General features: G+C 42.7%; 1 protein-coding gene across 1 annotated transcript; it reads right to left on the bottom strand.

The window, feature by feature from the left end:
* Nucleotides 1–1642: 1642 nt before the first annotated feature.
* On the bottom strand, nucleotides 1643–7596 carry LOC309344525 (interferon-induced protein 44-like). The gene is made up of 7 exons (XM_081866967.1): nucleotides 7097–7596; nucleotides 6954–7005; nucleotides 5577–5772; nucleotides 4941–5093; nucleotides 4028–4199; nucleotides 2999–3099; nucleotides 1643–2110 (listed from the first exon to the last, which is right to left on the bottom strand). Exons 1-7 carry the CDS (start codon nucleotides 7587–7589, stop codon nucleotides 1898–1900), a joined length of 1380 nt encoding a protein of 459 aa, XP_081723093.1. The 5' UTR covers nucleotides 7590–7596; the 3' UTR covers nucleotides 1643–1897.
* Nucleotides 7597–12623: the final 5027 nt, after the last annotated feature.

The raw sequence follows: 12623 nt of genomic DNA, 5'->3' as shown, positions 1-12623 counted from the left end.
TATAGAGTGGCTCAGTGTTCTGTTTTGCTGGTTGATTTCCAGGTTTGAAAGTATTTGAGGGGATGTAACACATATTCCAACCCATCTCTTTTCAATTCAGAAGCATGGCATTATAAATGCTGAAGATTTGCAAGCACCAATATCCCATTATGTCTGTAAGTAAGCAGGCACTCTCTAGGCCCATCTTGTTTTGGTTATAGGATAACTAGAAATATATATCACTACCATTCCTAGCAGGGTTAAGGGCACAATTTTCTTGAAACCTATCCGAAGCGTTTGTGATTCCCACATTAAAAGCAAGCAGGTTTAGAATTTTCTATACATTTCAAAAAGCGTTTTTTGTTCAAGGATCTCATTTCCCAAAGAGGTAAGAAGTTCCAGGCAGGATTTCTGGCAAACTCCCTTGTGAAGAAATAGTACTAGAGGCTATTATGACTATCTCTTTCAAGGACAAATCAGAACCTGAGGAGCTGTTGGTGGGGGGTAGCATTTGTTGTTCAGAATCATGTTTCTATCCATTACTGCAATCATTACTCATTTTATCCACAGCAAATGTAGGGTTTATGGAGCAGAACCTGTAACAAAACTTACATTGTCTGAACCCCTCTTTTTACTGTGCACAAGTCTATCTATAGCTGTTAGACTTGTGGCTATATAAAGCATCCACGTTTAGAGACAGTGTAATTGCTCCTGAACAACAATTCCTGGGGAGTAGCAGTGGGGAGAAGCTTTTGCTTTCATGTCCTGTTTGTACATTTAAAACAGGACTAAAGCCCTAACAAGTGGACACTCATGGTAGAGAGACATTTGTGGACAAAGAAGATCCCTGGATGGTTACGTCTATGGGGTTGTGACACTCATCTTGTTTTCAGGCCAAGGGAGCCGGCGTTTGTCCAGAGACAGCTTTCTGGGTCATGTGGCCAGCATGACTAAACCACTTCTAATGGAATGGGAGCACTATGACAGAAACCAGAGTGCACAGAAACCCCATTTACCTTTCTTTCACAGCGGTACCTATTTATCTACTTGCACTGGTGTGCTTTCGCAATGCTAGGTTGGCAGGAGCTGGGGCAGAGCAATGGGAGCTTGTTGCGCAGATTCGAACCGCCGATCTTCCTATCAGCAAGCCCAAGAGGTTCAGTGGTTTAGACCACAGCACCACCCACATACTAAGTCACAAAGTCACAGCTGGAATGGTGTTCTCACTGGGAATAAAGAATAAAAACACTTCCTGCAGTATGGTACAGGGCACAGGCTAAACTCTCAGGAGTTTAGCACATAGCAAAGGGCTGTAGGAAATCCCCGCTTTTCCACAAGGCCGTCTCATTATTTCAGCATCAAGCCACTAAATTCAATATGATTCAGAAGAACACCTTATCTTTCTTAAATTGTCTGTATTGTTCTCCACTAGAGGGCAAACTTGATCAGCATTTAAAAACAAGACCCTGAAGCAAGACAAATACTAACAACAGACTTCACCTCTAATTGTAATGAACATTTTATAACAGAAAAAAAATCACACAAAAAAAAATAACGTTTGCAGAAATATTTTTTTTTCAGATTTCAAGTATACGTTTTCCTCCTAAGTAAGTTAGGATCAAATTATCTTACATTTGACTAACACCAGGTATTTCGGCAGGGTAAATACCGCCTCACCCCAGTTATAGAGGAAATGCATGCCTTCTGATGCATTGGCAAAATTCTTACTGTGGCACCCTCGGCCAGTCTGAGAACTTGAGCTGGCTGATATGGGGAAAGATATCTAAGTCCCAAGTTGCGCAGGTCTTTATAACTTTACATGTTTACTATGGTGGATTCCCTGGAACATGTACCCTAAACAAGTTTCTTTAAGTAGCAGATGTAAAAGCACATGAAGGCAGCAATTCAGTCCTTTATATTAAGGCTCAGCATAACAATCCTTTGTGGAACGATTGACCGAAGGTTCGTCATCAAAGTCGTCAAAGTAGTCTTCAGCTAAACGTAGCATCTGCCTCACTGCCATGAGTATCAGGATATCAACATCATTCCTCAGTTCCAGCTCTGAGGAATAATTTTTAACAGGAACTATATGAGACAGAGGGATGCCAAGTTTTGCTTCCATTAGCCGCATCTGTAAAGGAAATAAAATGTGATTTGTTACCAAGGGAACACTATTTTTATGCCCCTTTGGTCCCACCAGCTGACACAAGGCCACTGCTGGCTGTATTAATTATATTTTTATGCCCCATATCCGTACACTGAACCCAAACCCAAAAGTTTCAGGGCCACTTACAAGAAACAAGGTCCAGTCCATTTCCAGGTCCAACTGAAAATTGTTGGTTCAATGCCCTATGACCTTTAATGCCCTAGACCAGGGTGAGCCTCTTTTTGACCCTCAGGATTTTACTCAGGCCACACACTCTCCAAATTACAAACACTCTAAATTACAAACACACTCTAAATTACAAACATATAGAGCGCAAAGATGTTATGACAGTTTTTCATAATACAATGCTATAAAAAACAAACTAATCTAAACAGAAACAGAAAGTGAAAGTGAAAGAAAAATTCAAAGTCGTCCCTCAAAGGTATCTCTTAAACCTTGTCTCACACAGAAAGGGGTGGACCTTCCCAGCCTCTCAGCCTGGGACCCCTTCCCTTTCCTGCCTCTCACACAGGGAAGGAATCTACACACATATTTAAAAACGCTGTGAAAATGCTTTTTTAAAAAAATGTTTTGAAAAATACACCGCACTGTCGCCAGCTAGTGTCACTTTGGTATATTGCATTTCGCAAACCTTTTAAAATGTTTTATTTGCATCTCTGTAGCTGAGTGCAGGGACATGTATCAGCCAGCCATTACCTTCAAGTGTATATTCTCATTAGCCCAGAGTAGATAACATAAAAAACTGGAGACGCAAGAGCAAAACAAAATAAGGAAAGAAAAAGTAACAAAAGATTAAAATATTAAAGAAAAGCCTGACTAGCTTTAAAGTTAGCTTTTAATTTAGCAGTTTACCTGCTTCTGAACAGCCATGCTTTTGTATACATATGATATATCTTCTTCAACAATAGGACAAATCTGATCCACTTTAGTTAGAATAACAAGCTGTGGGACACCTGTAAGAAGATTAGCTTATAAAAAAGGAGTACAATATATGTTTGCTTTTTTCATTTTGAATTGGGAATAGCCACCACAATTATTATTGTTTTTTTAGCAATGAGCGAAGTACTATTTGAAGCCATTTTTTATAATATGAAATAAGGTAGCAACTGCATTGTTCTTTTAGGGAAGACATTTACAGATAGGGTGTCTCATGCTTTAAGAGAAAATCGGTGAAGCTGATCTATCGCGTGAATAATTCCTCTACATATTTGAAAGCTAATAGTTAAAACTCTAGGAATCAGTTCTTGTCTGCTAAAGCAAGTACAGTCGCTTCAGGTTGCATTTTTTCGGGTTACAGATGCGCCGAAACCTGGAAGTACCGGAACTGGTTACTTCTGGGTTTCGGCGGTCGCACATGGACAGAAACGCTAAATCGTGCTTTGTGCATGTGCAGAAGTGCCAAATCACAACCCGTGCATGCACAAACACAGCGCTGCAGGTTGCAAACATGCCTCCCGCACAGATCACGTTCGCAACCAGAGCGTCCACTGTACAATGACCTAAGCCCTGGCTTATGAAGTCTCCTTCCAAGGGCCAATGGGTCACTGACAGACATCAAATAGGGAGAAAAGACAATCTGAAAAGTCATGCGGTCAGGTATGCACAACTGCTCCCAACATATTCAAGTAGTGGAACAATATGGTCTACTTCTCATTGCTCCATAAAAAAGCTATAATCATTTACTTTTGAGGTGTGAGCTTAGAACAGAAGTGTTAAATCCTTCTCAGGAAACCAAGATAAGAAGTTCATCAACTCACAATCAATGGTCAGTGTTTCCTACATAGCTGTGGGACCATTTCAGCAATCATCCTGCACGGGCAATGAAACATTGGTATTGAGGTGGATCAAAACATAAATGTAAAATAAATTTAAAAGACTGACCAAAACTGTTCGCTTTTCGACGGATGTCTTTCAGTTTTTCTTCCAGCTTCTCAGGGAGGATCTCAACCTTGGACCCATCGATAATGAATGCAACACAATGAATCCGGTCTTTTGGAGAGGGGCACTTGATATAGTTTGGCATATTGGGGCTCATAACACAGGAGGGATTAAACTGAAAAGGAAAAGGGTAATAGAAGAAAAAATATAGGATAGCTGCAACGGAATCAGATTCTTATAGGGTTGTGTGAGAGACATAGCAGTGGATGAACCTACATACAAAAAGATGACAGCCCATGGAGCAGCCATCTTTGATATGTAAAGTGACCATTTGTACATACAAGTACACCGGAAATTACATGTAGTCAGTTGCCGCCTCATTTTGAAAAGCATTTTTACCCAGTGTGGTGAGGGTGTAGTACCTGAATTAGTACTCTGGTGTTCTCAATCTAGTACTGAGGATACCATTACAATTTCCCAAATTCTCCTCCAAGGGCTTTTCCACATTTCCTCTTCTTCCACTACTTCCCCGTACCGCCTTCCCCCCTCGGGGAGGGAGACTGCTCTTTGGTGGTCAAAGAGAGCAAATGGCTATTTGGGTTTTCCCAAAGAGAGAGGTCTAACTTGCACAACCAATCAATTGCAGATGGAAACTAAAAACCCAACCATGTTCAGGCTGCTCAGCATGATAAGCTGATCTGTGAGATATTTCCCAAATGGTTTCAATATTTTTTTTTACTCTGAAGAAGATGAGTTTTGATGGCATGGGCTGAAACTACCATGTGCTTGCTGGGGTGATAATGGTGGACCACAGGAACTTTAATGCTTGCATTATATAAGTAAATTAGAAATGAAAAGCAGAGGTTCCTAAATGATAATCTCTCCATCTAAATGAACAATAGAGGATGCATCTCACCGAGTACCGATCAGGAATATGGCCCTCCAATATGCTGCGCACGTCCTCAATGTCCAAACCAGCACTGTGTTGAGCTTCAAGTCCCATGGTATCACAGAAGATGACTGGGAGTGGGGTTCTATCGCTTCCGCTTTTAAGATGGTAAGTCCTGTACTATTTTTTAAAAAATGCAAATAACACCATATTGAAATCTATTCCGATTTGCTTTCCTTTCTCTTTTACATATGTAAATGACAAAGTTCACCTACTAGTATAATATCTACTGTAATTTTTGTGGCTCTGTATAAAACCACAGAAGTTCTGTTACACAATAAACAGGTTAGAAAGGCGAGTTACGGTAAGTATGGGTTTCTAGTCACATCACAAGTCAATGGTGGTCTCAGCAGTTACCTCTAATGACAAATGGTTTGTTTCAAAATGCAGCCACAATTGCAAAAATGCAGTTATTTCCACTCAATAAGCCTTATCTACAAGTCTGCAGATTTAAAAGGCTTGTGAGGCATGAACTCTCTTTTCAAAATGTACATTCATTATAGCTAGGATAAACAATATATTTTGAAACAATACATGCATTTGAAATATTGATTGAAAAATACTGAATGCATTTTAACTTTTGCTTTAGCAGTGCAGAGCTACCTGCTTCGTCAGACTTGTGGAATCTGATCCTGCAGCAGCTTGACTTGACACGTAGCCTCGGAAAGTTGAATTCACAGAGTTGAAGAAACTGGACTTCCCTGCTCCAACTGGCCCAACGAGCAGAACCCGACACTGGGGCACAGCACCCAAGCAAGGTTTGTAAGTTCTTATTTCTTTCATCAGCGCTTCCCTTTTCCTGCCAAGGTAGCAAAATACATCTGTCTATTAACCATATTAGCTTAATCATAAATACATATATCCTGGTTATACAGTATTGAAGTTGATAAGCAAAGCAACACTCTATTATGTTGAAGCCTGAGGGTTTTAATTGTGAATCAAATGAAGATAATGAAATTTTTGAAATTTAGCATAGAGTACCTACATGTTTAGTGACCTAAACTGGCCACATTTCAGACACAGTTGTTGAGAAATTGCTTAAATACCACCTCCAAAAGAATTTCTCTTTGGAGACTTATTTCTGCTGTTTACTACCATTTTAAGCCTAATGCCCCATACAATATCCTTCTTCCTTCCCTGCCTGATTCTCCTAAAATAAGAAAATGCAGACATCTTTCTAGATCTTTCTCACCTTTCCCGCCCCGACCTGGCCACAGTGATCCATGCGACGGTCATCTCCAGGCTTGACTACTATAATTCGCTCTACGCGGGGCTGCCCTTGAAGCTGTCCCAGAAACTCCAGCGGGTGCAGAATGCTGCAGTGAGGCTCCTCACGGGGTCTCTGCCATGGAAGCATATTCACCCAGTGCTTTTCAAGCTGCACTGGCTCCCGGTAGCGTACAGGGTCAGATTTAAGGTGCTGGTTTTGACCTTTATTTTTTTATTTATTTTTTAAAGGTTTTGACCTTTAAAACCCTTCATGGCCTAGAACCCTCGTACCTACAGGACCACCTCTCCCGGTATGCCCCACAGAGAGCCTCACAGTCCATAAATAGCAACACCCTAGAGGTCCTGAGCCCTAAGGAAGTTAGATTGGCTTCAATCAGAGCCAGGGCCTTTTCAACTCTGGCTCCAGCCTGGTGGAACGCTCTTCCTCATGAGACCAGGGCCCTGCAGGATCTGATTTCTTTCCGCAGGGCCTGTAAGACAGGCTGGCCTTTGGTTTGGAGCCAATTTAATTCCCTCCATCTCTTTCTTTTTTCTTTTCCTTCTCTTCCTGCGATGAGGCTACATAGTGCTTTAGCCCAGCTGTAATGTGCTCTTGAAGTGGGGTAACTTTGAAACCACTTGAAAATTATATGGGTTAAGTTGTAAATAAATGCCTTAAATAAACAAATGAAACAATGCCACTGGCTTGCCTAAATGTTGTGTGGGGTGGGGGGAAATGGAGTGGGAGTGTTTCTCAAGTCAGTAACTTACTTAGGTGTCCATGTCATCTCCCGCCATGGTTTTTCCAAAATGCTACCCAGCCCTAAGGAGAAAATAAAATTTGATATCAGCAAGAGGGCAAATCAACGGGTTTCAAAAAATGAAATAACTTTTAAATGATTGTTTCAGTTCACCTTCAACTCGATATACTTCACATTCCAAAAGGACTTGGTCATTTCCATGTAGGTCTTCTGCACTGAGTGTGTAACTGTTAGTGTTAGCATTTGTGGTAACACTATTCTTGCTTTCAGACAGGAATACAAGTGTGTTAGCTCCAAAAGTAGGACCATATGCACTATTGTCAAGGACAGCCTCAACAGCATTCTTGACTGGGAATTTTAGTACGCTGGGCTCCTGCCCTTTCCCTTTCAATCTAAACAGGAAAGCATTGTTATCAAATAGGTATTTCCCAGCTGAAGCATAACTCTGTTCAGTAAAGCCTCCAAAGATATAGCCACTTGCATTGTATCCCACAACTACAGTTGGGCCCTGATTGTTGCATTTGTAATGAAATGCATTGACATTGTAGGTATGCAAACTTCCTTTATAGAGAAGGCTTAGATATTGGCATCCCAAAATATCCAGCAGCGCCTTTCTCTCAGTTTTGGTCAATCGAGATTGGGCCATCTTTAATCTGAAAGAAATGAGATATAGTAGGAATATAAATATTTCTGGAATTAGGAACAGCCAAACCTAGGTAGCAGAAGGTCCCAAGTTCAATTTATAGCATCTCAAGACAGGTTTAGGCGATATCACTGTCTGAAATTCAGAAACCCACTTCCAGCCAATGTAGGCCAGGACTAGGGAACCTCTTGTCCAGACATGTTCCTCTAAGCCTCCCATGTTGTACATGAGACCATTTTCATAAAGCAATCCCTACCTGCCCCATATGACATCAGATGTGGAACAAAAAAGGCAGCACTTCAGAGGAACAATTGGGAGCATAAAGTTTTGATGGAGCAAGTCATGCTTCCACATATATGAATGGGCAGCAGCAGCATGCTGGAATCAAGGCTTTCAAACACATATGCCACATTTCTCTTTCAAACCTCCACAGGGTAAATGTTAAGAAGACTATAGTCCTACAGCCCCACCCAAGACATGCTAGAAGCTGGAGAACAAGCTTTGACAATAAAAGCCTCATTTGATTCAACCTGCACAGATTTGTGCTGCTGGTCTGTGAACTGCAGCTGCCATACTTACTTAGGGGGCTAGGCCCCATTGAACATGCCTGAGTAAGCATGGGGAGAAGGCTTGTTCTGTGTGTGCCTTCAGCTTGCTGTATTAAATAGGCATCATGTTTTGTGGTGATCTGCAAATATAAAACAGCTTTCCCCCATCTAACGGTTGAAAAACAAAAAGAACCACTAGATGGCGAAGAATAATATTTTTCTTTTCACATGGACAATACCAGCTGAGGCTTTCTGACTCCACCCAAGAGATTAACACGGCGCTTGTAGATAAAGTTAGCAAATTTCGGTGCCTTCCCAAAAGCTTCCCTTTCACTGAAGGATCAGATTCAGAAAATCTCTCACAAACATATATGCAAAGCAATTGTTAAGCTGAGCTGCTGAATCACCAAAAACAGTATGGAGCAGCCAAGCAACTGTTTAAAAGTCCCCATTGTATTTTAATAGCTGCATGTGGCAGGAAAATATCATCATGACATGATCTTACCAGCTTTGGTGTGTTTTTTTCCTGTGTCCAGAGCTCTGTTTTACCTCAGATTGGAAGCCCAGGAGCATCTGCAAACAAGCCTCCTCACTTTGAGAAGCAGCTCCTGTCTGCAAGGGAGAAACGAAAGTGAAAGTGCAGAGGTGCTCAGGAAGTGGAAACACGTGTTCTCAGGTTTCCTGGCGTCCGTGACTATGTAGGGGGAAATGCTTCCTCCTCTTAGGGAGGAAGGTAGAACTAGAATAGAAATTTCTTGCAAGATACCTGACAGTAAGACAGAATCCTACATAAAGCTGAAATCACTGTGAGCATATGGGGAGGAGTGCAGTGGGTCTCAGCTTGTGTAAGAGCAAATGGCTCACATCCCTGAATCCAGGCTGCAGCGATCCCGCAGATGGGTGGGGACGAACGGCTGCTCTTGGCTGATAGAGGGCCTGGCTAATCCAGGGAAGAGTCTGCTTTCCCTTAGCTTGTGCAAGGGAGCATGTCCTCCCTCAAAGAGGGCACGTGTTGCGGTGAGACCTGAGGACTGGTCCTCTTGTTGTGGGTGGGTATATTGGTCAGCCATAACACCCAACTGGTAGGTCCCTCGTTGATGGGTTTAATCTGGCTAATGGGGTGCTGTCTAAATGGATCAAGGAACCTATAAATACCTATACACGTGACCCAGAACTTCCTCTTTTGGCTCGTGCATCGGAACACCCGCCCACCTCTCCCTATATTTAGGGCATTTTGCGATTGACCTTGCTATGCCATCATGTGTTGTCTGTCGTTGGGACAGAGGTATGGCAGGAATTTTCCCCACTTGACTGATTGGCTGTTGCCACTTGGGTTTCGCCTTCCACGTAGCAAATCATCACAACTTGTAAGGTTGCAGATAGGCACTGGTTCAGGTGATAGGGATGGGGGAACAGTCTTGCCATCCCTATGTGAAGGGTATTCTGTTAAAGTAATCCAGGGACTCAACTTGGTTTGGTCAACCCCTGAGAGGGAGTTGTGCCCGTGCCTGAGTCCAGGGGGGCATCTGGGGAGTGGACATAGTCCGTTCCCGGGCTTTCCACCTACCTCAGGTGTTCACCCTTGATAGAGCTCTGGCTCAGTACTACCTGCAAGGGTGCAGGGAGTTATTCGAACCAGAGCCTATGCAACCACTCACTTTCTGTAATCAATAATGTTGTGGCCTTAATTCTGGCAAAACCCAAACTAAAATTTGGTCAAATATGTTTTTATTTAGGGGGGGAAGTCTATGGGTCTGAACACGCAACAAATGGATGTATACCATATATCCTCAAACCTTACTTACTGCTGAACATGGCCTAGAGGTTGCAATGCTTGTAGTACCAGTACCAGAATTGAGGCTGGTGTGTGTGAATGCGAGTGGGAAGAGTGACATTTGTCTCTGAACCCTAATAATGTCTCTTGCTTGCCTGGATTTAGGATGGGGGTGGAACGTAGAAACTAGTCATCTGTGCAATAGTAACAAGCTCCCTGCAGGTGTTTGATTGTCTGCAACCAGGCCAGTCTTGCATTAGTGTTCCTTTTGGGAATGAAGGAGTCATTCATCCCAATGAGCAAATAGATGTGTACCATACATACTCAAATTTACTTACAACAGGCCAGAGTGACTTACTTCTCTTCATTACCAGGGCTTTTTTTTTTTTAACCAGAACTCAGTTCTGACACCTCTCAGGTGAGCGCCATTGCCATTGCCATTTTAAGAGTTGTTCATGGTGAGTTCCAGCACCTCTTTTTCTAAAAAAATAGCACTGCTCATTAATGTAGTCAAAAAATAAAAAAGTAAAAGGTAAAGGACCCCTGGATCGTTAAGTCTGTGGGGGTACAACTATGGGGGTGTGGCGCTCATGTTGCTTTCAGAGACAGAGCTCACAGAAACTTTGTTTACCTTTCTTTTGCAGCAGTACCTATTTATCTACTTGCACTGGTGTGCTTTCGCAATGCTAGGTTGGCTGGACCTGGGGCAGAGCAATGGGAGCTCACTTCCTTGCTTCCGATCGGCAAGCCCAAGAGGTTCAGTGGATTAGACCACAGCGCCACCCACATCCCCAGTCACAGAGTCACAGCTGGAATCGTGTTCTCACTAGGATTAAAGAATAAAAACACTTCCTGCAGTAAGGCACAGGGCACAGGCTAAACTCTCAGGAGCTGAAGACTACACATAGCAAAGGAATGTAGGAAATCCCCTCTTTTCCACAAGGCCTATCTCATTATTTCAGCATCAAGCCACTAAATTCAATATGATTCAGAAGAGTGTCTTATCTTTCTTAAATAGTCTGTATTGTTCTCCACTAGAGGGCAAACCTGGTCAACATTTAAAACAAAACCCTGAAGCCAGACAAATACTAATAACAGACTTCACGTCTAATTGAAATGAACATTTTATAACAGAAGAAATCACACATAGAAAAATGTTTTCAGAAATATTTTTGATCAGATTTCAGGTCCGTTTTCCTCCTAAGGTATGATCAACTTACAGTGGTGCCTTGGTTCTCAAACCACTTGGCTCCCAAACAAATTGGATCCCGGAAGCCGCAGACCTGGAAGTGTTCTGGTTTGCAAATGTTTTTCAGAAGCTGAACGTCTGACAGTTTCTGCTTGAGTGCAGGAAGCTCCTCCAGCCAATCCGAAGCCATGCCTTGGTTTTTGTGCAGTTTTGGGAGTCGAACAAACTCCCAGAATGCATCAAGCTTGAGAACCAAGTTATCACTGTATGTTACATTTGACTAACACCAGGTATTTTAGCAGGGTAAATTATTGTTCAGGAAATACCGCCTCACCCATTATAGAGGAAATGCATTCCTTCTGATGCATTGGCAACAATTCCTACTGTGCCCCCTTCGGGCAATCTGAGAAGTTGAGCTGGCTGATATGGGGAAATATATCAAGGTCACAAGTTGCGCAGGTCTTTATAACTTCACAAGTTTGCGCTCAGTGTGACTTGGTTTTGCTACTGTGAACATGCCAACAGATGCTAATGGTAAACATCCAAAAAGATTAAATACCATTTCCTCATTGAACAGCTTAAAAAGATAGAGGAGCTCCCAACAGGCAACCATGATAGAAAACATTACTAGATGCTATTAGGGAAAAAAGCATTAAATAATTGCTTTGACCATGGGTTATGCCAGCCACATATTCCTGTGCCCAGCCAAGACTACGGTGGCATCTCTAGAACATGTACCCCAAACGAGTTCCTTTAAGTAGCAGATGTGAATGCAGTGTTGATCTTTTCACCCCCTCCCATTGCAAGAATCTCCTGATGTTTTGAGAAAGGAGTGGGAGGAAACTGCTCTTCTACTCTTCCGCTCCTGACTGACTGCCTGACTCAGTGTGTGGAGAGTGTCATATCTATGTAGTGACTAGATGGCTGAGTGGGAGATGTAACACTCACACAAGCCAGTTTGTTAGTTTGTAGTAGCTATTAGAAATAAAAGAAGTTATGCTTCACAGCGAGCTTCCACGTTATTTATACTTTGCTGAGTCGGGGGCTCACAATGCACAGTTGAGAGTCCAGTGCACTGAGACCTGCTTTCCAGGATTGGAAGGTCTCTGAAAGTGCTCCAGTCGCCTAGCCCAGTCGGAGCAGAACCAGTTCTTGAGCCCAGTCGCTGACATGGGTTGAAAGGCGTACTGACATGCACATGAAGGCAGCAATTCAGTCCTAAACATCCCTACAGTTCTGAGACACAAAGCTTATTAAACTTGAACTGCTGCATTGCTGAGATTATTAAAGGTAAAGGGACCCCTGACCATTAGGTCCAGTTGTGGCCGACTGGGGTTGCATCACTCATCTTGCTTTATTGGCCAAGGGAGCCAGCATACAGCTTCTGGGTCAATGTGGCCAGCATGACTAAGCTGCTTCTGGCGAACCAGAGCAGCACACGGAAATGCCGTTTACCTTCCCACCGGAGCTGTACCTATTGATCTACTTGCACTTTGAGGTGCTTTCGAACTGCTAGGTTGGCAGGA

This window comes from Podarcis erhardii (genome assembly GCF_964252035.2).
Source record: "Podarcis erhardii genome assembly, chromosome: 6".
Taxonomy (NCBI): Eukaryota; Metazoa; Chordata; class Lepidosauria; order Squamata; family Lacertidae; genus Podarcis; species Podarcis erhardii.
Note: the sequence above shows the minus strand (reverse complement) of the source record. Positions and strands in the feature narration are given on the sequence as shown.

Excerpts from the sequence above, each read along its gene's own strand:
- LOC309344525 (XM_081866967.1), bottom strand. The coding sequence starts at position 7,589 with ATGGCCCAATCTCGATTGACCAAAACTGAGAGAAAGGCGCTGCTGGAT. Across the intron at positions 5,094-5,576 it reads CCACAAGTCTGACGAAGCAG|TACAGGACTTACCATCTTAA; the intron begins GTAGCTCTGCAC and ends TTTAAAAAATAG. Across the intron at positions 3,100-4,027 it reads TCGAAAAGCGAACAGTTTTG|GTGTCCCACAGCTTGTTATT; the intron begins GTCAGTCTTTTA and ends ATCTTCTTACAG.